The sequence below is a fragment of the Callorhinchus milii genome, unplaced genomic scaffold (assembly GCF_018977255.1).
Source record: "Callorhinchus milii isolate IMCB2004 unplaced genomic scaffold, IMCB_Cmil_1.0 Scaffold18, whole genome shotgun sequence".
In the NCBI taxonomy this organism is placed as follows: Eukaryota; Metazoa; Chordata; class Chondrichthyes; order Chimaeriformes; family Callorhinchidae; genus Callorhinchus; species Callorhinchus milii.
In genome coordinates, this window is record NW_024704759.1 from 2,952,164 (window position 1) to 2,979,480 (window position 27,317).

Genomic DNA, 27,317 nt, shown 5'->3' on the forward strand with positions numbered 1-27,317 from the left:
GGCACACTCTGACCCATTGAAAATCTCGAGACATTACCTGCTATTCATAAACCAGCCATTCAGTTCTCCTCCTCTCTCCCAACCCCCACCCCCACCAAACCAGTCTGACCTCACATTAGTCTGATAGAATTTATACACTCTCACAGCCTTCTGGCTCAGAGGCGAGAGTGCTACTAGCTGAGCCAGTATGACACAAATAACGGGCTTAGGGCTAAAACCCTGAGAAATCTTGGTTCTTTCCTCCCTTTCTCTACCCCCGCCCCCCCAATCCAAAATGATGGTGTGATCCTACATAGGAAGGTGGTCAGAAACCCTCCGCTAATCGGCAGCAATGGAACGAGAGTCTGAGTGTTTCCTTGCGACACTGTCAGCATTAACATCACAACCCTCTCGAGGCTATCATTTAACTGAAAGACTGTGGATTCCTGAAAGCAACAAAGGAAATTCAGCCGTCCAGAGTTTTTTTTTCCTCCCACTTGCAGAATCATTGAATAATGCATGTATCATTGATGCTACTACCGTCCTCGTAATATGTCAACCTAATGATCAGAATGAACACAAAACCAATAGATATTAACTTTACCCTCTTTTCCCCTCGCCTCCCCTCCCCTCCCCCGCTCTCAAGGGCCAGGCTAGGTTCACTCTTATTAGCAGCGTTACTCCGTATTGCACCCGGAATTGAAAGTTACAGTGAGACTGGTTAATGCAACGAGCCAGGAAATGCAGCACCCCAACAGGGTTGCTGGTGAGTCCACACACAAATGGTTTGTGTCTAGCGGTAAAAGGGCAGGGAGAGATAAAGGAGATACTCTGGTGAATGAGGTCCTTGGGTTGAAGACTTACACACTCACACACTTGGTCCTGATGAAGTCTGAGGTTAAAGGTTGGTGGCATTATCACTTCCAATAGCAGCAATGGGTTAATGGCCATCATTGTAACAAGAGGACTCTCCTCCCACCCTCCCTCACCTAGTTTCCAGTTTTGAGCTGGTTTAACTACAACACACGGGTTTGGGTGACGGAGGATGGGGAGCAGGGGTTGTGGTGGTGGTGGTGGTGGGGTTGGGGGTTATCAGTAGATAGAAGTGGGGGCTTTGCTGCCGAGAGTCAATTCTGTTGTAAAATGAGGTTTTCCAGTTCGTCTGCTGAGCGGAGGAGGAAGGCTGCCGACTCTCTGTAGCCAGCGATGAGCTGCCGAACCGCGGTGATCTCTGTGGGGCTGAGCTGTGTCGTGGCCACACTCCGGCTGTTATTCGTGTTGGATGAAGCGGAGTTGGAAGCCAGCGCCTTCATGCTCAGATCAGTCGGACCTGAAAGGAACGTGAAAGGAGCAGGTTTACCTTATAATCCTGGCATTGGATATAGCGCCTCATCATGTCTTTGCGATGTCTCAAAGCGCATTACAACGTTTTTGTGGGTGAAATGCGGCAGTCAATTGTGCACAGCGGTGGCCCACAAAGTCGTGGATTGAGTGACCAATTTCTTATTAATTTTTTAAAGGGGATTATTACCCCCAGAAAAGCGATCCGCTAATCAACTATTAACGGAGTTCCTACTTACTGCTAGGTAAACAGAGGAGTGTGTGGAGTAAGGAAACATGCCCAACGTTTCGCCCTGTGCAGGAATCAAACCCAGATCCTTTAGCTTGCGAAGCAAGTGCTCTAACCATTAAGCTACAGGACTCCACTTATCATTTGGTCTCAAACACACCAGATAGTCGCACGATACTTACACAGTATTTATATAGCACCCTTCACGGAGGTAGCGTCTCAAAGCACGTAACGCACATAAATGAATAAAGTGGAGTCATGTAGTGTATTGGTTAGAGCGCTTGCCTCGCAAGCAAAACGACCCGGGTTCAATTCCCAGGCGGGGCAAAACCTTAGGCAAATTTCCTGACTCCACATGCCTCCATTTACCTAGCAGGAAGTATGGACCAGGTTGTTACTCGATTAGAGGATTGCTTTCCGGGGGTAATAATCCCTTAAAAAAAATTTGGTCCCTCAATCCCCAACTGTTTGCGGGACATTGATTTGTGCAATTGGCTTCCATGTTTTGCCCACAAAATATACTGTCGCTTTACATTATATTCTGTGAAGCATCTAGCGCCTTATCTCAACGACATCTTATTGCGCTATTATCAAATGCAAGGATTATTATTACTTATTATTATAATCACCTTTAGAGCATCTATTGGCTGCCCAGTTGCAAACTGACCTTCATTCTATTATACCCGGGCACTAAAACATTCGCGACGCGAGCAAATGATTGCTTTCACATCCAACTGCAAATCATATGATACAAATTTACATTTACATTGCCCAGTAAATGATTCCCAATTACTGGGCAATGTTTAATCCCAGGGCAGCCTCATTGTTTTAAGATTCTAAAACCTGAATATTTCTTCTGTCACGTTCTGTTTAACATAGCCCCCATTCAACTGAATGCATTTATTATGCATAAATTACTTATTTGTATTAAAGCGTTAGCCTCTCCAGACTAACTCTTTGCTGCTGATCTACATATTCTGCCAGAGCAGCAGATCTAATTGGAATCCCATGCAAATCCCTTTAAACTGACGGGGGCCGGGCCAGCAGACATACGGACGCAGTGATGGAAACGGACTGGGGAACGGAAGTGTTTAGTTGCGCTGATAGCGTTGGCTTAATTTGAGAGATAGCGGATCTCAATGTACCAATGGAGATGCTTCTTCTTGTTAATTCAGAAGGTAATTATATTTTGGAAGGAGGAGGCGATGTATGTGGGCGGTGGAGAGAAAGGGAGTAAACTAGCCCTCCCACTCACGCACTCTGAGACGCTACGCTGCCTGAGAGGAGCGCTATATGAATGCAACGTGTTGTTAGTTTAGTGGGTTGCCAAATGCTCTCATCTCTCATTTATTTCAGTGGAGGTTTTGGCTGCGTTGGGTGTCCTCAGCTCAGCACAGCCATCAGAAGGTTGGGGGAACGATTGTTACCTTTCTTTATGAGAGTTCCTGATCTAATCTCGTTGACCTGTGATTACACATGTAGTGCCTTGCCTCCTTCTCCCCCTCTTTTAGATCACGACTGAAGACCTTGCTCTTCGACCGTGCTTACGGTCACCTCCTCACTTCCACAGGCTCGGCATCAGGCTCTGCCATTGTTAAGCGCTCCGAGATGCTACCCCATTCTCTCTCCCTTTGTCCCCCTTCCCAGAAATACAGAATTATCTTTTGAATCATAATATTAACTGATAATAATAATCCTTGCATTTGATATAGCGCCTTATCACGTCGTCAAGAAGTGTCACTGGACATACTGTCAAATGGATTGACTGTGGTTTGGTGGGCGAAACGCTCAGACTATAAAGAACAGTAATAATAGTCCTTGCATTTCACGTCAGGAGGACGTGTCAAAGCATTTCACAGGATTATATGGCAAAGTGTCGTAACTGTTTATATTGCCCCACTGCCCACCACCAACCCCCACTCCCTTACTGCAAGTTTCTGATGAAACGAGATGGACGATGACTGAGTGTTAATTCCCCTACTATCAGGGGTGTGAACCCTGTAACGGTTCCACTTACACTAAAAGGGTGTGGATTATCAGTCACCTGAGCAATGCCGTGCTCACCCCACACATCACTCAGAGCTTCCTTCGCTCGGGATTAAGGTAGGATAAAAGCAGTTAATCCCTGCAAATCCAGGCTGTCTCCTGCTTTTTCCCTGACCCCAACCTCACCCACCCCCACCTCAAATAATTCTTCACGACTGACAGGCAAGCAGGTGAGAGATGTTTAGATTCTGAGTGTTAAGGGAGCTGCTCTCCCAGTGTTTGGAGTGGGGGCGGTGGGAGTGGGGGTTCACTGAGTGCAATAGGTTCACTGGGAAGCAATTCCATACAGAGTGTCAGCCTGCCTCAGCCGCCAGTGCTTTTGCTATTGATTCAGAGGGGAATTTTCTTGATGGGGGAAGGGGGAGGGAGAGGGGGAGTAAACAGTAAACGAGGAGACCGTAGGATGGATCGTGAACGGAAAGGAAAACGCACTCCGATGTCTCGCTGTGCCGGAGGTTTTCCCTTTCGTACCATTGCTGAGGTTTCCAGTCTGCAAGGGGGAGGGATGTTGCAGTCCGCCACCTATTCCTCCGTAACCACGGTAACTGTAGTTCAGTCCTCCGTTGATGTACATCTGATCTTGAGAGAAGGAAGCAGCTGGGAGCGAGTAGGTAGTAGTGTGTGCAAACTGGGTCGACTCCCGGGCCTGTAGGCTGTGTTTGTCTAGTGCAATAGGTTCGTCCTGTGAAGAGAGCAGCAGAAAAGAGACAATCAACACTGACAGTCAGTCAGTCAGTCAGTCAGTCAGTCAGTCGCTCGCTCCATGGCTATTTGCGGGGACGTTGCTGTGAGCAGATTGTCTACTGCGTTTCGCCCACAAAACACACAGTCCCACCACTTTACAGCGTATCTTGCAAAGTTACTGCCTGAAAGGCTGGTGGGTTCAGATTCAATAATAGCTTTCAAAAGGGAATTGGATACGTACTTGAAAAGAAAACAAATTGCAAGGCTCTGGGGAAAGAGCGGGGGAGTGGGACTAATCGGATAACTCTTTCAAAGAGCCGACACAGGTACGATGGGCCAAATGGCCTCCTTCTGTGCAGTAAGATTCTATGATTCTAAGATTCTAAGAGCTTTGAGACGTACTCCTATCATGAAAGGTGCAATACCAAATGCAAGGATTATTATTATTATAAAATTTTACAATTCAAAAGATAAGGTCTGTATTTCAGTTCCAGATTTATAATGATGATAATAATAATAATAGTAATCCTTCCATTTGATAGCACAGTATCACGGTGTTGAGACGTCTTGATTGCGCATCACGGAATTGTTTTACCGTGACGTGTAGTGACTGTGTGTTTTTGCAGATTGCCGTCCTGGGTATTGTGTGAGAGGTATACCCTCCACAGTACTCATGCTATCAGAGGCATCATGTCCCCATGAGCCATTCATTCAGAAAATCAAATTAAAGATCTGCCGTCACGATAATAACTTATCAATACAGGGGGCTGGCAAACTCATTTCACTGGCGACTTAGACAGGGCTTCAGACACTGAGGACAAGGTAAAAGGCCCTCCTGGGAATACAGATTCATGTACTGTACTCTCAACTCTCCGAGCACCAATGAATTCTTCTCTGACTGGAGCTTAGCTCATAAAAATTAGATATAAGGCTTCTCTAAATTATGCATCAAATAAAAAAAGAGGTGGAGTGCTTGATATAGCTTCAAGTGCAGCGGAGTTTAAAAAGCTTTGCACTGTTAAGAATTCGTAGAATAGTAGGGAATCATAGAATCATACAACAATAGCAACAACAACAAATGCCTTTCATGTTGGGAGGACGTCTCAAGGCATTGGACAGTCAGGGATTTGGATCGGAACAGGGGGATTGGGATCAGGAAGGATGACGGACAGGGAGGGTAGAGGTAGGAGGGCAACCGAAGGTGCGGTCGAAGAGGAGGGTCTTAAGACGTGCCTTGAAGGAGGGGCGGAAGGGAAGGCAAAGGCGAGGTGAAGGGACTGTTGGATGGAGTTCCAAAAGGGTGGGGGCAGAGAGGCTGAAAGCCCGACTGCCGATGGTGGGGCTGGTCAGGCGGGAGATGTGGGGCAGGTTATGGAGGGGACGTGGAGCAGGCCGGAGCTCGCTGAGCACAAAAGGAGGCCATTCTGCCCACCGTTCCTGTGCCTAATGCCTTTGAAAATTCGTGGCGTTCATTCACGTGAAAAAGTTTTTTTTATGTGCTTGTTTTTTTTTAAATGGAGCAGTATTTGCCAAGTGGAATGCAGAGAAAATACACACAGCCGCACGCACACCACTTTACAGTGTATCCTGGGAAGCGCTTTGAGATGTCTCGAAGACGGGACAAGGTGTGAAAATGCTTGGAATTGCACGCGTAAGAGGCCCTTGCTGACCCAGCATTCTTCACAGTAACAGCTTAAAAGTCGGAATCCTCTCACTCTCTCTGTGAGAAAAGTGTATGATCACGTTCAAAGCAAGACATTGTACAGGGTACATCAGAAGTCCTCACTCGGAGAGTTTTTAATTATTAATTATGTTTTTTTTAAGACAACATCCATAAAGAATGTGCAGCTATTACAGGAGATAATAGCTGATTCACCCTGTATAATGCATAAGTGCATGTATGTTAAATAGAACTATAATAAATAATCCGCGATAATAAGCGAGAGAACCCGGGTTCGATTCCCGGGTGGGGCAAAACCCAAGGCAAGTTTCCTTACTCCATATATCTCCGTCGATCTATTTTACAGTACATTCTGTGAAGCGCTTTGGAGACATCTCAACAATATGATAAGGCGCTATATCAGGGTTATTAATATTAAGGGTTATTAATATTATTGTATTATAAGGGTTAAGATCAGGAGAGTCCTATTATCCCATCATTACAGAGTTTAACCTCCAGCAGGTCCTGTTAGGTGGCTGCACAGACACAGACTGGGTTAGAGATTGGGGGTGGGGGGGGAGAGAGGTGGAAGAGTGGGGGAAGGGGATGGATAGCCTGTTTCTGTCCTCACTAATTCCGTGCCCTTCACTCGCTCGTGCGACCTTGGTTAGGATTCACAGCGCAGCTGCTACAAACAAGAGAGAAATAAAAAAAACACAACTCGCTTTCATTAACCCCGACAATATTCACTAAATCTTCCGCTGCGCTGCAATATAATAATAAATCAATAGGTTTTCTTTTCAAAAAGACAAAAATACATTAAAATCCCTGCTCCGTCTCGGCGAGAGGAAGGAAGATGGGTTATAACAGGGAGAGGATGTAAATGGCAGCCAGAGATTTAGTACTGTCAATTTCTCCTTTCCCTCCACCACCTCCTAGACTCCATTTAATCTCTGGATCCGTTCACCCCTGATTTATAAAATAATAATAATAATAATTTAGTCACTCAATCCACGTTTGTGGGGACGCTGCTGTGCGCAATTGGCTGCCGGGTTTCGTCCACAAAATACACAGTCACTACCCTTTACAGCGAATCTTGTGAAGCGCTTTGAGACGTCTCGGAGACGTGATAAGGCGCTGTATCAAATGCAAGGATTATTATTATTATTTACTCCAAACACCGCGGCTGGTAAAGCGGTGATTGTTATCGTTGTCAAGTTTACTGCAAAAACGCCTCTTGGCGTACACTCCCCCTTGAGGAGAAAATCTGCTGCGAGTTTGTGACGCTGTCCTTTGGATGAGATGTTAAACTGAGATCCCTATCTGTTGCACTCTTCAGACAGACGTTAAACATTCCCCCGCCCTCATAGCGCTACTGGGGGGTTCTCTCTCTGTGTCCCGGCTGACAAGCTCCCCCAATAGAACCAAACGATCATTCACTTCAAGACTGCCTCCCTCAAGGCTTGTCTTGACACCCTTCTCTTTGACTGTGTATTCGTCACCCTCCGTCCCCTACTGTCCCTGCCCTCCACCCCTTCCTGATCCCAACCCCCAGATCAGCTGCAAATCCTTGACTCTCCAGCGCCTTGGGCCATCCTCCCGACATGAAAGGTGCTGTGCAAATTTGTTATTTGTGGGGCTTTGCTGTGCGTATAATAACGCTTGCCTAAGAAATACACAGTCACTACACTTGACAGCCTGCAAAGCACTTGGAGACGTCTGCTATATCGAACGCAAGGATCTGTGGACTCTTGTAGCTCAGTGGTTAGAGCACTCGCCTCGCAAGCGAGAGACCTGGGTTCAATTCCCGGCAGGGCAAAACCTTGTGCAAGTTTCCTTACTCCACACGCCTCTGTTTACCTGGCAGTAAGTTGGAACCCGGTTGTTAGTCGATTGGCGGATCACTTTTCTGGGGGTAATAATTCCTTATATAAAAAAAATAATAATTTGATCACTCAATCCACGACTGCTTGTGGGACGCTGCTGTGCGCAATTGGCTGCTGTGTTTCGCCCACAAAATTCAACATACTGTAAATTCACTTTACAGTATATTCTGTGAAGCTCTTTGAGATGCCTCGAAGACGCGATAGGGCGCTATATCAAATTTAAGGATTATTATTACTGTCGGGCGATCACACTACCTGCTGCTGGTACGATTCCAGACGCATCCTCTTGGCGGCTTTCCTGCTTTCGCTCTCACACGCGGCGGCCAGGATATTTTCCGCCATGGCCGAGGTGAGGTGAGAGGGAGTGGGCCGGGTCTGCGGTGGAAGAGAGCAGAGTCTGAGGAGTGTCGCGTCGGTATGCTTGGAGGTGAACGAGAGCGTCTGTGTGTGCCACGAGACATTGCCTCGGGAACCGTATACAGTAACTCAAGGCTATCTGCAACCGACGTATCTGGAATTCGGAATTAGCTGGTAGCGCTCTCGCTTCTGAGTCAAAAGGTTGTGGGTTCAAGCCCCACGTCAGGACTTGGAATCACATAGTCTAAGCGGATGCTGCAATGCAGTATTGTGGGGGGTGGTGGGGGGGTGGGGGCATTGTCAGAGGTGCTGTACTTCGGATGAGATGTTAAAATGAAGTCCCATCTGTGCCCTGTTCAGGTGGATGTTAAAGATCCCATTGCGCTGTTCAAAAAGAGAAGGGAGTTTCTCTCTCCAGGCGTCCTGGCCGACAATCGCCCCAGACAAATCTGGTCGTGTCACTTCATGGCTGTTTGTATCATTAGTCTTTGTGAGAAGGTGACGGTCTCCTACGCTGTTCCAATGAACCACAGTGCAAGCTCGAGGACCAGCACCTCATTTATCTGCTGGCGACTTTACCGCCGGGCCTCAATATCGATTTCAACAATTTCAGACCATAACCGCTCACATTCCCCCTCCCTCTCTTCTGTGACCATTTCCCACATCATCTGGGTCTCACACACACCTTTTCTCTCTCTGGTCTGCCTGTTTTGTTGCAATTCCCCCCCGCCCACCCCTTGTTTTGCATCATTTAACACCTCTCTAACCCATCATCCCCTGTTCTCTACCCCACTTTCTCCTTTGTCTTCCTTGCCCGGCCTCCCCCCTCGCTGTTAGCCCTTAAAAACCTCTCCCTCCCAACATGCCCCAGTTCTGACGAAGGGTCGTGGACCCCGAAACGTTGACTCACTTTCCCTTCTCCATAGACGCTGCCTGAGCTGCTGAGTGTTCCTTATTTAACTTCTTGTTAGTTGTCCCGGTGTCCTGTTTCGCCATTAACTGGGTGCTCCATGTCATACCGTTAACCTTAGTTCAAGGCGACCCTGATATAATGCCATGATTTTGGTCCATAAACTCAAAGGCTTTGCGTTGGGTGGTGGGGGAGGAGGGAGCTAACAAAATGGCCAGTGGACGGCACTTACGGGGTCATCATGTCCTAGCTGATGTCACTTCCTGTGTATTACAGGAAGCTGGTCAGTCTGGTCAGCACCAGATCTCAAATGTTTTGTGCTAGAACAGGATGCCCCTCCCCCCCACCCCCCCACCCCCACACACACAAAGGTAGTGTCTCACCTCGTTGGCTGGAAAGCCCGATGTCCGCCTGACCCTCCAGCAAGCCCGCCTCCTGGTGGCCGACGATGGGGCTGCACTGGTGGTGAAGAAGTTGGAAGCTCCCTCTTCCCCGTCCTCCTGTCGCAAGGAAGAGGCGTGGAGACGAGACGCCTACAGACAGATGGAGGGAGGGATGAAAGGAGGGAGGGAGGATAAAACAGAAATTAGAGGATGCATTTGACCCTTGACTGATGACCTGGCTTCCTAGGAGGGAGGGTCGCCTCCTCTCTCCACCCCTCCCAGCCTGCTGGCTCGGCGTCTGTTAATAATAATAATAATAATAATCCTTGCATTTGATAAAGAGCTTTTCACGTCGTCAAGACGTCCCAAAGCGCTTCACAGAACACACTGTAAAGTGAATTGACTGTATATTTGTGGGCGAACGCGGCAGCCAATTGCGCACAGCAATGTCCCACAAACAGTCATGGATTGAAAATGACCAATTTATTATTGTTTTGTTTTTTGGAGGGATTATTATTCGCTCCGAGCTGCCCCATGTGAATGGCGCTATAGTTGTTTCGCCGATGCCTCTCAATAACAAACGCAGATACTTGTCACGTTTTCTAGCGTTTGCAAGAAGTGTGATCACGGTGATTCTGGCGTCAGGGAGTCTCGAGCTAAATCCCTCAGGTTCCTGGCTGTTTAATGACCTGTTCTCTTTGCTTGTCCTCAACTGAGAGAAAAGATCATCGGGAAAAAAGGGGGTCAGAATAATAATGCCTCCCCCCCTCCCCAAAACAGCCCCAAACCCCCCTCACCCCTCTCATTCTCTACCCCCCCTGGAATAAAAAGAACGATTAGCTTTAAGCTTTGAGCAAAAGGGGTTAATTGCTTCACCTAAGGCATCGTCTCAAAGCTTTATTCAGATTTTAATTTCAATGCTGAAGTGGATCTGAACGGCCGAATGGGAAATGAGAAGATTACAGGTAGTTAGATGTCTGGCCAATTACATTAATAGCCAATAAAGCCAACCTTTAAAGTGATTTTTATCATCGATCTAACAGCGATAGAGTGTAACAGGCATGTGCAAGGTTCCCAGATTCCCAGGCCAAGGGCATGAGTTGCCTGGGAGTAAACGTAACCCTTTTGGCTTTAAGATCTCTGGGTTTTCCGAGACGTCCACGTGGTGATTTTCCAGGGAGATTTCCCAGTGATGGGTGGCGAGGGGAGGAGAGAGAGAGCGGTGGCAGCACATTGATTGCCTTGGACACTTGCTGGTTATCTCTGGACAATTAACTTTACAACCAATAAATTTCTACACCGTCTTAACCCGTCTAAAACATTGTATGAACACGAACAAAGTAACATTGAGTTACTTTGCAGTGCGATGAGATGACAAGTGCTCTAAGAAGCTACCCTACATGAGGGGCACTATATAAATGCAAGTTGTTGTTAAAACATTGCAACTAACCTTGACCAGCAAAGCCCCCTCTCCAACCCTTACAAACAATAGCAATTGCTCTTACACAAAGCGTCTTTCACGTAGGAGAAGATTTCAAAGAGCTTTACAGAAGTGGACATTGGCCAGCTACGTGGCTTTAGCTGGTTAAACTCCAGCAGTTTCCCCACACGCTCCCTCCCCACCTCTCCCCCCCCCCCCCCCCCACCACCACCCTGCAAACACATACTCTGGGATCTCCCAAACCTTGGCTCTCGTCAACTTGTGCTTAATATTCTCTGGAATTTAAGTGCTCCGAGAATCCATCTGGCGTAAAGGGCACCATATAAATGCAGGTTGTTGTTGTTGAATTAGGTAAGCAAAGCATGTTCTTCCAGAGGGAGAGAGAGAGAAAATGCGCATTCCATTCCAGACACTGGGAAATTTCCACGTGTAAAAAAAAATAATCCTTGCATTTGATATAGTGCCTTATCCGTCATTATGTCTTCTAGACATCTCAAAGCGCTTCACAGAATATACCATAAAGTGAATTTCTGGGTGAAACGCGGCAGCCAATTGTGCACAGCAGTGTCCCACAAACAGTCGTGGATTGAGTGACCAAATTATTAGGTGGTGTAGCTGGCATATTATTATTATTATTATTACATATGTAAAAATTCTCGGTCTGGTTTGGATATGCTTCAAGCTTGGAGATTGGTTTGCAAGTGTGTCAGACATCTTACTGACTGAAACCAGAGCTGGATTAATTAATAAAATAAAGTGATTTAAGAAAATAACTAAGAATAGCACAGACACAATGGGCCGAATGGCCTCCTTCTGTGTTGAAACTTTCTATGGGGTAAAATTTAAGGTATAACTGACCTACCACTGAAGTAAACCACTAGGTGGCAGCATGCCCTTCTAGGGCAGTGGTGGTCAACCTGTGGCCCGTGGGCCAGAAATGGTCTGAGGGGGCCATCAAGAAGCACCCCAGCACCCTGAACATTCACACGAGCCTAGGTAAGATTCACACCAGCCTCTGTGTTTAATCGATAGTGTGTTTTCACTTTTTTCTTGATTTATGGCATTAAAAAGCCAAGCTCTCTCACTGTGCCTTTGGTCACCTCCCTCCCAAGCCTTCGTCGCAACCTCCCCCCAACCCCCCCACTCCCCTCGAGGCGTGTCTTACCAGTTCAATGCCGTTCTTCTTCAATCGCCTGCAGGACTTGAGGTAAGTGCGAATGCGTTTCCGTGCCCGTTCCTGGAACTCCGGGAACTGCCGACTGCACGACTCGATGATGGCCTGAATCTTTTCCTTGGGCTGTTTTGAAATGGGAACCATTCGATCCAGGTTCTCGTCCACAAACAGCCTCACGAACATCTGGGGGCAAAAATCAAACCCAAACAGATGAAAGAAGATGGAGGTCAAGTGGGTAGCGCTCACGCTTCTAAGTCAGAAGGTTGTGTGTTCAAATCCCACGTCAAGGGGTCTTTGAGCTCACGCAGTCCAGGCTGAAACTCCAACCTAGTGCTGGAGTGAGGTGAAAAGTATTGCATTGTTGGAGGTGACGTCTTTCAGATGTGATGTTAAACCAAGGTCCCTGTCTGTCTGTTCAAGTAGACATTAAAGACGCCCTCACTCTATTGTGCAAGACAAGGGAAAGGTGAGATGGCGGGTTGGGTGGTGGTGGGGGGTGGGGGGCGGTGCAGAATGAGCAGAGTTAGAAATCTAGTCGCTGGGCCAAGCTGGGAAAGAGATATCTTTTTTTTAAAAAAAGCTTTTAATATTCCAAGGTTCGATCACGACTGCAAATGTAGTGCATTCAGGCCGTCCGTTTGTTTTCCCCACATCTTTATTCATTGTTTTTAAAACCGTCTTTAAGCCGGACCTGCGGGGGCGATGAACGGCACCTCTGGAATCTTAGCAAGACAGTCTAGCAACACGCTCACTAAAGCCCAGTTAGCGTCATCGCATACAAATGTCTCTCACCAGCCTCGTGAATAAAAATAGCCTCCATCTCTCCCTCCCTCACCTTCACCCCCTTCTCTGCAAATAAGCTACTAGGCCTTATCTCCCTGGGCAAGGGAGAAAATATCTAACGCTGGACAAGATAAAGCAAGGTTTGGGGAAACTAGACTGGGTCTAGAGTCTTAAAAAAAAATTGGGGGTGTGGGGGTGCAAAGGCAAACTGTTGAATTCAGTCTTGACTTTGAAGTCCTTCAATTAGATGTCGCCCACAAAATACACAGTCACTACACTTTACATTATATCCTGTGAAGTGCTCCAGGACGCTACCGTGTATGAAGAGTGCTGTATAAGTGCATGTTGTTGTTGTTGTAGAGATGTCATGACGGTGTGATAAGGCGCTATATCGAGTGCAAGGGTTATTATTGTTATAAATGATTAATAATAGTACTATTAATAAAAACCCACGGCTCGCTCACATTGAAGGCCTTCAGCCGCTCGGGGTCCATTCCCTCCGAGTCATTGATCTTCTCGTTATCTTCGTCGTGGTCGTGCTCGTCATCGTCATCGTCTCCCCCGCGGCTGATGGACAGATCCTCAGGGCAGCCCCCCAGCCCCTCGTTCCGGCCCGAGTCATAGCTTCCTGAGCTGTAGGGAGGCGACTGCAACAACACACAGAGAGAAAGAGATAAAGGCCATCAGAGGAACTATTTGAGGGGTAGTGTAGAGGGCTGTAGCGCAGTGGTTAGTGCGCTCGCCTCGCAAGCGAGAGGACCCAGGATCGATTCCGGGTGGGGAGAAATGTTGGGCAGGTATCCTGACTCCACACGCCTCTGTTTACCCAGCAGTAAGTAGTAACCCGGTAGTTAGTCGTTGGCGGATCGCTTTCCCAGGGGTAATAATCCCTACCCCTCAAAAAAAAATAATAATAATTGCATCGCTCGATCCACGACTGTTTGTGGGCCAAAGCTGCGCGCTATTGGTTGCCGCCAATCCGCTTTGAAACCTATAAAAAGCGCTTTGAAACCTATGTGTGAAGCCACTATATCAAGTGTAAGGATTATTATTATTATCATATTATTCATTTTCAAGTAGCTTTTCTTTCCCCAAGTCCTTAAAAATAAGCCACCGGCTTCCAGACCGAGACTGAACGGAGGACTTTTCCAGTATGTTCGTCTGCAAAGCACACAGTCACTACATTTCTCAGTAAAACCCTGTGAAGCGCTTTGAGAGTTCCTACTGGCACAAAAGATGTTACACAGTGCACAGTACACAGCAAGGCTTATCATCATCATTATTGCACGCCAAGCATTCAACGAATGGTTTATTTCTCGAGCTGCCCATTATCCTAGTCTCTTCATAGTGTCGTCTTCTCTCCTCCACCTCCCTTGATCTCCACCCCTATACAAATGCAATTTGTTGTTGTTGTCTCAGATTAAAGCAGTCATTCACCTGTGAGGCTATTTGCAGGAACTTGCTGTCAAGTGTTCAAAAACGGCTGCTACGCTTGCCTCCGTGCAACAAAAACAGTCACTACGCTTTGCAACAATTACAGTGAAAGCATTTGGAGGTGTTTCCTTCTTTCTACAGCTGAGTTAAAGCAAAAAAAAATTCTTCTAGGTATTTTGATCCTCGCTCTGTGAAGCAGTCTGTCTCCTGTTTGACAAACTGCAATAACTCCCTACTTTCCAGCATGTTATTCCCACTCGTTTTCGTATGTTACTGGGGACCAGTTCATGTCGGCATGTTCACACCAAATAAAAGAGAGGCACTTTAGTTGACTTATGATGTTCTGGAGCTCGAGGTAGGTAGGAAAGCCCCTGTGCTCCACACTGCAGGTGATAAAGATCGAGATTTATTGCACAGAGAAAAGCTGCTCGATTTAATATATCAGAGAAAATAGCCTTGTGTCGTATCAGAGGCAGCAACCTCCTAATCCCTTCCTACCCATCACATGCTTTTCTTGTACTTAACCTCTCCAAAGCCTTGAAGTTACCTTACAACACTGACTGAACAAAACACAGAACAATTAATAATAATGAGAATAATCATAACCCTTTACATCTGAACCAACGTCAGGAGGATGTCTCAAAGCGCTTCACAGGATATACTGAAATGTGTGGTGACTGTGTATTTTGTATTTTCAGTGTATTTATTCAAACGGCTGTGCGCAATTGGCTGTCACACATTTCGCCCACACAATACACAGTCAATTCACTTTAGATTATATTCTGTGAAGCGCTTTGAGACGTTTCAACGATATCATAAAGCACTATATCAAATACAAGGATTATGATTATTATTATTATTGTAGGTGAATGCGGCAACTGAACAAGCAAGGGCTCAGTTTAATACTTTATCCAAAGGACGGCACCTCTGACAATGCAGTGCTCCCCCAAAGCACTGCACTGGAGTGTCAGCCTGGAATTTGAGAGTTCGAAGGTCTTGACGTGGAGCATTGATTCAAAGGCGAGAGTGTGACCTCTTACAGAACGGGCTGACACACATCACAGCACAGTCTGTGAAGCTCTTTGAGATGTCCTTCCAATGTGAAAGGCACCATATCAAATGTAAGGATTATTATTATTATTATTAATAAGACAAAATAGTCTCGCAGGTTAAGACCAGGTGGAATTGCAGGAAATAATTATAATTTGCTCGTGAGGTTTGAGAGACATTCCAAATGCCTTAACCTCCTTGAAACAACCCCCTCCTCCTGCCCCCACTGTGTAACATTGCAGAGGAGAAATTGGGTGAAATAAAAAACAAAGTCTAACAGAAAGGACCACTTTTTCATTGTGAGGCTGTGAGGCCACAGTAACACAAAGCACACACCAGCCAAATGCAGAAGAGAGACTGCCAGAGTTACACCCACAGTAAGTTTCTGTTAAGGGATTTCATTTAAGAAACACGAGAGACTTAGAACACAGATGACTGATATCAGGCCTCTGGCAATTTCTCTCTCTCTGTCTGTCTCTCTCCGTCTCTCTCTGTCTCCAGTTCACTGAGATGTTGTGAGAGAGAATACCTTTCTAATTTTAGTCGAATCCTGCAGAGAGGGGCCCTGAACCTGCCACTCACTGTCTCTGTCAGATCGTGCGTTGCTGATATGAGCTTGGGCTGATATGAACTCGTGCATTCAGCATCTCTGCCCCCACACTCTGGAACTCTTTCCCGCAATCCCTCTGCCTCACGCCCTCTCTTGCCTCCTTCAAGTACAGTCTGAAGACTTCCTCCTCGACCTTGCCTTTGGCCACCCTCCCACCCCTACCCCACCTGCCCTCTACCCCTCCTGAGCCAACTCCCAGCTTAGATCCAGAACCCTAATTGTCCAGCGCCCTGGGACATCTTTCCAACATGAAAGGTGCTGTACAAGTGTAATTTGTTTTTGTTGTTGCGCAATATGCACTACCCAACCTCCCCCCCACCCGGGTCTCATTACTGCAGAGGGCTCCACATTAATACCTTAACTACTCTCCATACCCACTCTGCTCCCCCACTACTGTCGTGTGAACACTGCCAGGAGCAAACACGGCCTGGGCTATTGGTTTTTCATTGAAACAACTGTTCAGTTGGACGTTATAGATCTCATGGTGCTATTCCAGCAGAGAAAGAAGGGAATTTCTCTCCCGGTGTCTTGGCCGACAATCTCCCAGATAGAATTGGGAGCGTCAGCCTGGATATTTGGGGAATCAAAGTCCCGAGGTGGGGGCCCGAACCCCAAAACCTTGCAAGCCAGAGGCGAGAGTACGAGCAACTGAGCCTGCGGAGGGAGGGAAGAACTAAAGCACGGAGTCAGGAATGGGAATCAAACGATAGAGACAGCTGGAGTCGGGCAATTGAGTAATTGAGAGTTAATTTTCTTGTGTTTTTTTTGGGGGGGATTTTCACTTCCAAAAAGTGAAGTCGCGGACTTTCCTGTCGTGCACTTTCATTTGCTAGGAGCCATGCCCTGACCCACAGGAATATTCACTAGCAACCTGCGATGTGTCAGGCTGGGTGAACACGCCAATGGGAGATGGAGGACAGTTCATGTAGATTTAATCGGGGAGCTCTGGTGTGCATCCGTGAAGGAGTTGCGCGCAGGATATTAAGCATGTTGTTATTTAATACCCATTATAAGGGGTGCTTTACGAGGTGTGGCGCAAGAGTAATACACTGCGCTCTGGATTCTCAGGGCAGTCACAATGTACTGTGTGCGCTCACTCCTGCTCACAACACCGAGTGTAAAACAAGCACACGCCACTCGGCTATTAAATCGCCCCCCCTTTTGATTTCCTTGCTGGCTTTCTCTGTCACCTTTCTCCAGTTCCCTCCCCCTTTCAGGACAGTGAACTGGTATAATTTAGACTGACATTCCAATGCGATGCTGGGGGCAGACCCAGGCCTTCAGATGAGACGTTAAACCGAGGTCCTGTCTGTGCCTGTTCAGGTGGACGTTAAGGATCGAAAAAAGTGAAGTGAGTTTTTCCCTCCTGGCTCCTGGTATCGTGGCTGGCAATGCCCTTCCACCCACGGCTTTGCGGCTGTGTGTGTGTGTGTGTGTGAGGGGGGGGGTGGGGGGGGGGGTACATTGTGGAGTCCTGTAGCTCAGTGGTTAGAGCACTCGCCTTGGAAGCGAGAGACGTGGGTTCGATTCCTGGCAGGGTGAAACCTTGGGCAAGTTTCCTTACTCCAATACGCCTAATAATAATCCCTCAAAAAAAATGATAATAATTTGGTCACTCATCCACGACTGTTCATCGGACGCTGCTGTGCGCAATTGGCTGCCCATAAATTATACAGTCAATCCACTTTACAGTATATTCTGTGAAGAGTTTTGAGACGTCTCAAAGACGTGAAAAGCGCTATATCAAACGCAAGGATTATTATTATTATTATTATTATTGCTGTGCATAGACTATCTGCCTAGTTCACCATCAGACCCACGGTCACTTTACTAGGAAGTCATTACATGACAAGTGCTTTCGAGATGTTAAACATTAGAGACGTTGATCGAAAATGTGGAGATTGTGAACGTATGAATCTGTGCCCTGATTAGAAACTGCTGGTGTGTAGCTGCTCCTTTCCACAGCGACAACTACCAATGTCCAAATGGCAAAGGCCAACCAAATAGGTTAAATGGGACCATTCTTAATCTTTTTAAATCTGCTCTCGATTCTGTGCACTCAGAGGATTAATATTTGGTGCTAGGATTTCCTTAAGCACTGACTGTACGCTCCGGGTTTGTGACATATCTTCCAAAGTCGAGGCCCACCCCCCACAAATCTCCCCTTCCCCCACCCCCACCCCACCTGGCCCGTTACATGGCTGTTTGTGTGGGGACGCTGCTGTGTGCAAAATTGTCTGTCGTGTTCACTCACCAAAACACACACACACATACCGCAATTTACAGTATACTCAGTGAAAACTTTGTGAGATGTCTCGACAAAGTGATGAGGTCCTCTTTGACCGTGCCTTCAGCTCCCCTCTCGACTCTCTATCCCCTCCTCTCTCCCTCCCTTCCCTCCCCTCACCCTGACCATTTCCCCCCAATGCTCGGGTCCTGACCCAACTGTACAGCGCCTTGAGACGTCCTCCCGATGTGAAAGGCGCTCTATAAATGGAATCTTGTTGTTGTTGTCCTGTATCAATCATAAAGATTATTATTTATTATGATTGTGTTAGTTTACGGGGCCGATAGCAGCGTCTCTCCTCTTAAACCAACCTGCTGATGTAGATGAGAATAATGATAACAATCCTTGCATTTGATACAGCACTTTATCACGTCTTCGAGACGTCTCAAAGTGCTTCACAGAATATACCGTAAAGTGTAGTGACTGTGTATTTTGTGGACGAAACGCTTGGCAGGATTGAGCTAAAATGGGGTTGTAGGCACGTGCTGTACCTTACACCCGTAATCCCTCCCTCTCGGTCCAGTCGGACGTCAGGTGCTGTTTTTCCAGTGTATTTGACCCGGTTTCGCTGCCCATCCGTGCTGCCGTTATCCGCTTGAAAGGCCGGTGTGACGTGTCCGGGCTGCAGCCTCTCACTGAGGTTGACCGGCTGGTCCTCGGAGCTGCCGCTGTAGTCCAGGCCGGTCGAGCTGTTCCCATTCATGTCCGGAGACACGTTCTTGCCTTGGCTGCCACCAATGGCTGGCGGGTTCAGGGCGGAGGAGCCGTTTCCACTGCAACACTCTGAAGACGAGTCATCTGAGGGGGAGCGAAGGGGGAGGGAGGCAAGAGAGAGGGGGAGGGAGAGAGAGGGGGAGAGAGGAGGGGTGGGGGGTGGGGGAGGGAGAAACAAAGGGATCAGTGTGAGAACCGATTGCAAGCACAAGATTCCATGTAAAAGTAAATTCTTCCAAGAGGGGAGGAAAGTGGGTCTTCACAAAGGAACAGGAGGATACCATTCAGTCTGTTCAACCCACCCCATCACTTTATTAGATTAGATCTTTTAGATTAGTCCAATTTCCCTGCTTCCACTCCCCCCACCCCGTACCGTGCTTCAAGAGGTGTCTTCCCAAGTACAATAGAACCCCTATTATAAAGTGGGTGGTCTGTGGAAATTGTGCTCTCTCTCTCTCTCTCTCTCTTGCACAACTTTCTTTTTAGGGAAGGAAATTTCACCCGGGTCTAGATTAGTGTAGGGTTTCGGACATCCTGAGTCAAAGTTGGCTTCCCGCGTGCATCAAAAAACAAAATGGCCAATTTGTAGCTCGTCAGGTCACCGACGACCTCACTTTCTGCGTGACTCACGACGGGCTGGAAGCTGTGTCGCTGGCGTAGATGGAGGCGGAGTGGTTTAAGGTTGGCCTACTGTTGAATTTGTTAACAAGTGGGGAGCTATTAAGACAATTTGCGGTGGTTTTCAGTTTCTGGTTAATGTTTGTGTTTGTTTCTCTGGGAGCGAGACAATCACTGGCAAGGACTGAGGCCACTATAGCTTTAAGCTGGAGTCCAGCGCGATGCGTGAGAGGGTCCATTGAGGCTGCTCGGAGCCACAGCGAGCAGGAACACAAGGCAGCTTTGGTTCTGAAGCGAGCGCAGTACACCAGTGGGAATGTTGCCAAGACCTCTGCCTTGTGATTTTGAGCGAGGAAGCTACCATGACGAGTACTTTGCAATTAGCACTGCTAATTAAATCAAGAGCTCATTACCTTGAAAGCGCTTTCAATTCTCTTTTGGGTTTGTGCCTTTTGTAACATCGAGAAAGTTTTTTTTGTTAAGCCGTGCCGTTATAGATGTGTGTAAACAAAGCGAGGCATTAATACACTGACTGGTGGTGCTGTCTCTCTCTCCTCTCTCTCTCTCTGTCTCTTATTCACTCGCTCTTTCTCTCCCAAGATTGCAAGTGGGAAGAGATTTATTTCTTGGACAACCAGATTCCAGATTTATAGTTAATAAGATAAAAGCATGCACTGTAAATAAGGGCTCTGTGTTGCTGAGATAAATACATGATAACAGAAGTGATGGCATTCGCTGTAGACAGAACTCCTGAAAAAAATGACAAGAGAAATGGCTGCAAGGATCCACAGAAATATAGGACCCAGTAAGATGCTACTTGGCCCAGTTTTCTGGTGTGCTTCCCCTCTTTGTCTTAAAATTAGTCCATCAACATTCACTGACAAAAGCCAGAGCAGCGAAGCGTTGGTGGGTTCATGAACCCAAACTCACAATTTCATCTCTAGAGCCGTGGTAATTAACAGCCAGGTTTCACCCACAAAATATACAGTCACTGCACTTTACAATGTATTCTGTGAAGCGCTTTGACGCGTCTCAAAGATATGATAAGGCGCTATATCAAATACAAGGATTATTATTATTATGATAGGGTCAGAATGATGCAAGCACTTTTCTAATTGCTGTGAAGTGTAGTGACTTTGTATTCTGTAGGCAAACAAACAGCCGTGAAATGAAAGACTTGGTGGGGGGAGGGGGGGGGGGGTGGAATTGCCAGGACACGGGGAGAGAGAATCTCCATTCCCTTTGCGAATGGAGCCATGCGATCTTTAACGTCCACCTGGACAAGCAGACGAGGATCTTGGTTTAACGTCTCATTCGAAGGACGGCACATCCAACAATGTAGTTGCTAATTAGCCCCTGAACATTCACTGGGACATTAACCTATGCTTTGAGCACATTGTACAAAACAATAAAGCCCAAGCCAGTGCATTGCAGAGAATACTGGTGAATGTGGGAAGAGACAAAGATCGAGGTTATAGGCTGCTGGGACCTCCGCACCTGAATTCCCAGGCGCTTTGTGTCTCTCAAGGTGAAGAATGTCAGTGGAGTCTGAGGTTAACGTCAAGCACTCCCAGAGAGGAGGAGAAAAAACCTGAATGGTGAAAATATGTACGAGCACCAAGGGATGCTGAAAAGTCGGGCTTGTGTATTTTCACAGAACAGGAGCAAAATTAAACTCCCTCTGCCCCCTCTGTCCAGCGCTGGAGCATCAAAGAAACTTCCCAGAGCCTGTGGTACACTACGTTAAACTGTACACATTCCCATGACGGTGTACACGTTTCGCCCAGAAAATATACAATCAGTTCACTTTACGGTGTATCCTGTGAAGCGCGTTGAGACGTCTCGAAGACGTGATCAGGCGCTATATCAAATGCAAGGATTATTATTTTTATTATTACGCATTCACATTACGGTGTACACATTCACTGCATTACAGTTTTCTCCCCCTGCATTCCGTGTGCCTTTATTTTCCGAGAAACCGGGTGGGTGTCTGACACAGACAGAAACCCACTCACGTGCTTAAGCGTCTCCAAACCCAAACTTGTGGTCGAACGCAGTAGCCAATTTGCGCACGGCAATGTCCCATAAATAGCCGTGAAGTGAATGGACAATATTTATCGGGGACAGGACGGGAGGGAGTTTGGAGATTTCGAACAGTACGCCAGGAGAAACTCGCTTCTCTTTTCAAATACCGCCGCGGGATTCTTAACATCCACCTGAACAAGCAGACGGGGAGCTCAGTTTAGAATCTCATCCACAGCACCGCCGACAACACAGTGCACCCCCAGCACTGCTCTGGAGCGTCAGCTTAGACTGTGTAAGCTCAAAGTCCTGAAGGCTAAAATAAGAGAATTTCGGAAAAGAGCGTAATTTTTTTACTCGTCATTTTTTATTTTAATTTTTTTTTAATTAGGTCTTCCCCTGAATTTGTCCTTTTTTTNGTGGTCTTTCAATATTACCCGTCACTCGCCATCAACGAACTTCCTGACTGTAAAATAGTCATCGATAATAATAGAAAACAACTTAGTTCAGTGACAGGCGACTGCTATACACAATACCTATTTTGAATGGACCAAACCTCCCATTTTTGTCACATTTATCTGTTCAATTATTAAAATGCAAATGCTGTATTATTAATATCCAGCAGAACTGGAGTTTGTGATAAGATCCATCGCTCTGAGATGGGAAGGATTTCACTCTTTGGCCAAACAGCAGCGTAACTGTTCTTGCAAAGAGTGGCTGAGACGTTAGCGCATTGGGGCTATGCAATGTTAATGGTAAGATATGGGTTTACATGCAACAACAACAACACCACCACCGACAACAAATTACATTTGTATAGTGTATTTCACGTTAGAAGGATATCCCACCAAGGCGCTGGACAATCAAGGATTCGCATCCGAGCTGGTGCAAGAGGGGTGGAGGATAGGCTAGAGGTGGGTGGGGGTGGGAGAGTGGCCGAAGGCATGGTCAAAGAGGAAGGGAGTTCCAGAGATCAGGAGTCTGCCCACATGCTCATCAGCCAATCAAATTATATAGACCCAGGTATATTATTATGTGGACCGGACCCATGGTGTATTTCGCCCACAAAATACACAGTCACTCCACTCTACAATATATCCTGTGAAGCGCTTTGAGACGTCTTAACGACAGGATAAAGCGCTGTATCAAATAAATGCAGGGATTCTTGAAACGTGCCATGCTGTAATTTAGAGAAATGCACAAAATACTTTTGTCACCTGTGGTATATCTGTAACCCAATCAGGTTTAAAAAATGCCTTCGGCACCACGAGTCTTTGAGACATCTTCGAGACATCTCAAAGCGCTTCACAGAATATGTTGTAAAGTGAATTGACCATATAGTTTGTGGGCGAAACGTAGCAGCCAATTGCGCACAGCAGTGTCCCACAAACAGTCGTGGACTGAAGTGACAATTTATTATTATTGTTATTTTTTTGAAGGAATTATTACCCCTGGAAAAGCGATCCGCCAATCGACGAACAACTGGGTTCCTACTTACTGCGAGGTAAACAGAAGGAGTGTGGAGTAAGGAAACTTCTGCCCTGCCGGAAATTTAACCCAGGTCTCTCGCTTGTGAGGCGAGTGCTCTAACCGCTTAACTACAGGACTCCACAGATGTTCGTTAAGCTGGATTCCGCCCCCACCTCCCCTCCTCCTCCCCGTTTTAACTAATAAATTATCTGACAGTAGGTTTTGGGCAGGTTACATGCCAACACATTGCAGTTTCTTCCTTTTTTTTAGGTTGCGGATGGAATGAGTGTCCTGTGACAGGCTAACCGAAACAAAACTGCAGGAAGTGGTGTAATAATGAGTAGTTTAGCAGAAGACAGGCACTGTGGTGTCAGGGCTCTCGAGGACCATGTTCGCTTTACGCTGTAATGATAACAATCCTTGCATTTGATATAGCTCCTTGTCACAGAATATACTGTCAAATGGATTGGCTGTGTATTTTGTGAGTGAAACCCAGCAGCCAATTGCGCAAGCAGTGTCCCACGAACAGAAGTGACCAAAATAATTATTATTATTTTTATTTCGCTTCTCTTTTTAAGGGATTATTACCCCCAGAAAGTGATCCGCCAATCGATTAACAACCAGGCTCTTACTTACTGCTAGGTAAACAGAGGCGTGTGGAGAAAGGAAACTTGCCTAAGGTATTGCCCTGTCCGGGAATCGAACCCGGGTCCTCTCGCTTGCGAGGCGAGTGCTCTAACCAATACCCTACAGGCTCCTCTATAGCCGTGGCATCAGTTTATTAGAGTAGAAAAAGCATCGAAGCGGCGGGTAAAAGCTCTCCTTAGCTTGAGTCTTCTCCGGCAGAGCAGAGAGGGCAGAGGGTGGGGGGAGGGAGAAAGATATGTGTTTTTCGAGTGAGTGAGTGAGTGGGCACAGAGCCAAATTGTGAGCTGAATTCCTGCTCCCCCTTCCCTCCATCACCTCACTCATCTCTCTCTCTCTCCTCTCTCTCTCCTTCATCTCTCTCTCTCTCTCTCTCTCCTCTCTCATTCATCTGTATCTCTCTCTCTCTCTGATGGACTTTAAATCTCTACCTCCCTTCATTTTTGCATTATTAATTCCAACTCCGCTGAGCCAACCTGAGCAGTCAGGTATCCACTGTTAAAAATTTTATTAGCCTCGATAGAAACCGGTGCAAAATCGCAATGGATTCTCAGATTCTCTCCCTCCACCTCCACCCCGCCCCCCACTTCCCCTCTCCTTTCCCCCCCCCACTTCCCCACCCACCCCTATCCCCACCACACACCTGGCCTGACCATGTGAGTCAGTCTCCAGTTCGAGCTGACTGTCACTTTGATGTACGAGAGTGTTTATCTCGTCAGAAGCGTGTGGGGATTGTCTGTCCTGTGTGCAGTTCAGTTAGGAGTTGAGTAATGGGGGCAGTGCGGGGGGGTGGTGGGAGGAGGAGAGAATTGGGGGGGGAGAGAATGGGGAGGGGAGTATGAGGAGAGGATGCCAGGGAGGGAGAATAGAGGAGAGAGGTGTGGGGGGAGAGAGAAAAGATGGAAGGGAAACTCTGTAAATATGCTTTGAGAGAGCTGAGATGTGGAATGAGCACCAACAAGAGAGAGACGGCGAGACGAGGGAGAGAGAGAGAGAGAGGTGATCTGTCACTTCCAGAACAGACCTCCAGCACAAGTGCTGGCAGACTAAACTCGCAGATGAACTCAAACCGCGCTCAATCAAAATTCTTTGGTGTTTCTCTGAAATCTCAGGCTGCCTCTCCTTCCCTCCCTCCCTCCCTCCCTCCCACCCCTCCACGCCCCAGCAGGGAGCCCACCCTCGCAGGCGGACAATTAGGGGAAGGCAGCGCTATAACTCACGACAGTTATCTGTTAGCATTGGCACGGTAAACCTGAAAACTTGTAGGGCATTAATAAACCTGTCATGTGCCGCCCTGGCTCACTCTGGAGAGCGGTGGCAACACTGCTTATTCATTCATTCGTTCATTCATTCATCAGCGCAGAAGTCCCTTTGCGTAATTAACCCTTTGAGGACCGTATGCCGGTTGGCTGGTGCGGATTGGAAGTGCATTGGAAAGGTTGCCATCTTGCTTTGGTCCTAACCAGGCAATGTGCTGGACAGACACCCTTAAGCCATTGCTTGAGAGTGGCACGCACAGTGAAGGGATTCGCAACTGCAATCCACTGATTTCTTTTCATTAAAAAAAATTTGCAAGGCTATGGGGAAGCGTGGGACTAATTGGCAGCTCTGGCAAAGGGCCGGCACAGGTACGATGGGTCAAATGGGCTCCTTCTGTGATGTAGGAGTCTATGACTCTATTTCGCTCAAAAACACACAGTTCACTACATTTTTACAGCAAATCCTGTCAAGCGTTCCAAGACACCCTCCCCATGTGAAAGGCGCTGTATTAAATGCAAGGATTATTGTTATTATTATTATTATTTTGGATTATTATTTGCTGTTTTTGAAAAAAAAGATGGAACATATAGAATTGCAGCCTAACCACAACAGGGCACAATTCTATATAATATGTATATTATGCATATGGTATATTTGTATATTTTGGAATGTATTTATTTAAATGGACACAAAAGAGCAAAACTTTAGGGAAGTTTCCTTCCTCCATACGCCTCTGTTTACCTAGCAGTAAGTAGGAACCCAGTTACTGGTCGACTGGTGGATCAGTTTTCTGGGGGTAATAATCCCTTCAAATAAAAATAATAAAAAATAATAATTTGGTTCTCGCAATCCACGACTGGTTGTGGGACACTGCTGTATGCAAATGGCTGCCACGTCTCACCCACCTTACAGTATATTCACTCTACGGTATATTTTGTGAAGCGCTCCGAGACGTCGCGAAGACGTGATAAGGCGCTGCATCAAATTAAAGGATTATTCTTCGTACTATGATGAATAATCATCAAAGACACAGATACCAAGCTGCACGCAAGCCCCTCTGTCCACATCCTGCGAGGTTTTCACCTCTCTGTTAACCCAGCGCACGAGGCTGAGCCACAGAGCGCTGGCCTTGCTTTTCACTCCATCCCCAGATGCTGAGCTCTTTAAAGCGATTTCCTTGGCCTCGGCGCTCACATCAGTGGCTCGCAGTTGCTAATTCCTTCACTGTACGTGCCACAATATCCCTCAGGGGTGGTCCAACCTTTTCACTCACTCTACACCCTGGGATTAAGCCGGTTTATCCCTCTGAGAGGCAGCACGAGCCGGTTTCCATGCCTGCGGAAGACTGGCATTGCCATGGCAACGGAGCTTCTTCCGTCCGCCAGAGAGACCAATGAGTATCTCAAAAGAACCAGCTCGGTAAGATGTCCTTGGCTGTCAGGCGAAGGCCTCGGGTCTTTCCTCCTTGATGATTTTTCCATCTGGATTACTGACCTCCTCTCCCCTTCCCCCCCCCCTCCCCCCCCCCCACTCCTCCAGTCTCTCTGCTGAGATATGACTAGTCATATAAATGGGCGGCTCTCAGCCTACTACCCTCTGCACTGAAATGGAAGCAAAAAGCACTTTACATTAGGTCCACTCTCCGAGGCTTAATGGCTCACCACAAACTGATCTTTTTTTAAGAGAGAGAGAGAGAGAGAGAGAGAGGGGGGGATAAAAAAAGCTTTTTTTTTTCCACGTGCGAAAGAGAGACATGTCTGTGTTGCATTAGTCCTTTTTATCCCCTCCAACAAAAACCTTTTAAGGCCTTTTATTTTCCAAATTATTTTCAATTTGATTCTATTATTAAGAACATAAGAATTTGCCAGGCGAAACAAGACTAAGGTCCATCCAATTTGTTCACCTTCCAGCATCCTCGCAGTCGCCTGACACGTCATGTCCCCAACTATATTCTGTACCCCAATTCTGGCAGGAATTGTATTTTAAGTTGCGTTTGATGCTTTTTGCTTGTTGCGTCGTTTTGGAAGCAAAGCTTATTTGCCTCACCCGTTGGCATTGTGCGTTGGCATGCTGCCCACTATGTTACCCTCCTGGTAAAAGCGCTCTGGGACGCTACCCTGCATGAGGGACGCAATATAAAAGTAGTTGTTGGTTAAAAATGGCAGCTGGTAGCTTTGATCTGAGCCACTGTGAATGCTGCTCATGAGCCCTGCGGGGGATTAATCCCACCGCCTCCCCTCCACATTCAAAGTAACCGAACACACGATAAATATTTACTCAGACTCTTCTGTTTCTAAATTAATTATTAAATCTGTGATGACTCTGAAGTAAGCA

At 46.9% G+C, this 27,317-nt stretch overlaps 1 protein-coding gene and 1 non-coding gene across 2 annotated transcripts in view; one reads left to right on the forward strand and one right to left on the reverse strand.

The window, feature by feature from the left end:
* Window positions 1-1,018: 1,018 nt before the first annotated feature.
* LOC103173102 (nucleolar protein 4-like) overlaps window positions 1,019-27,317 on the reverse strand; it is an 84,707-nt gene continuing 58,408 nt past the window's right edge. Inside the window, 8 exon segments of the mRNA XM_042341961.1 lie at window positions 1,019-1,309; window positions 4,067-4,277; window positions 8,081-8,200; window positions 9,476-9,625; window positions 12,082-12,273; window positions 13,338-13,520; window positions 18,746-18,765; window positions 18,768-19,052. Coding sequence (XP_042197895.1) covers window positions 1,107-1,309; window positions 4,067-4,277; window positions 8,081-8,200; window positions 9,476-9,625; window positions 12,082-12,273; window positions 13,338-13,520; window positions 18,746-18,765; window positions 18,768-19,052 — 1,364 coding nt within the window. The 3' untranslated portion in view covers window positions 1,019-1,106.
* On the forward strand, window positions 17,438-17,509 carry trnap-ugg. Its single transcript has one exon. It is a non-coding gene; the product is annotated as a tRNA-Pro (tRNA).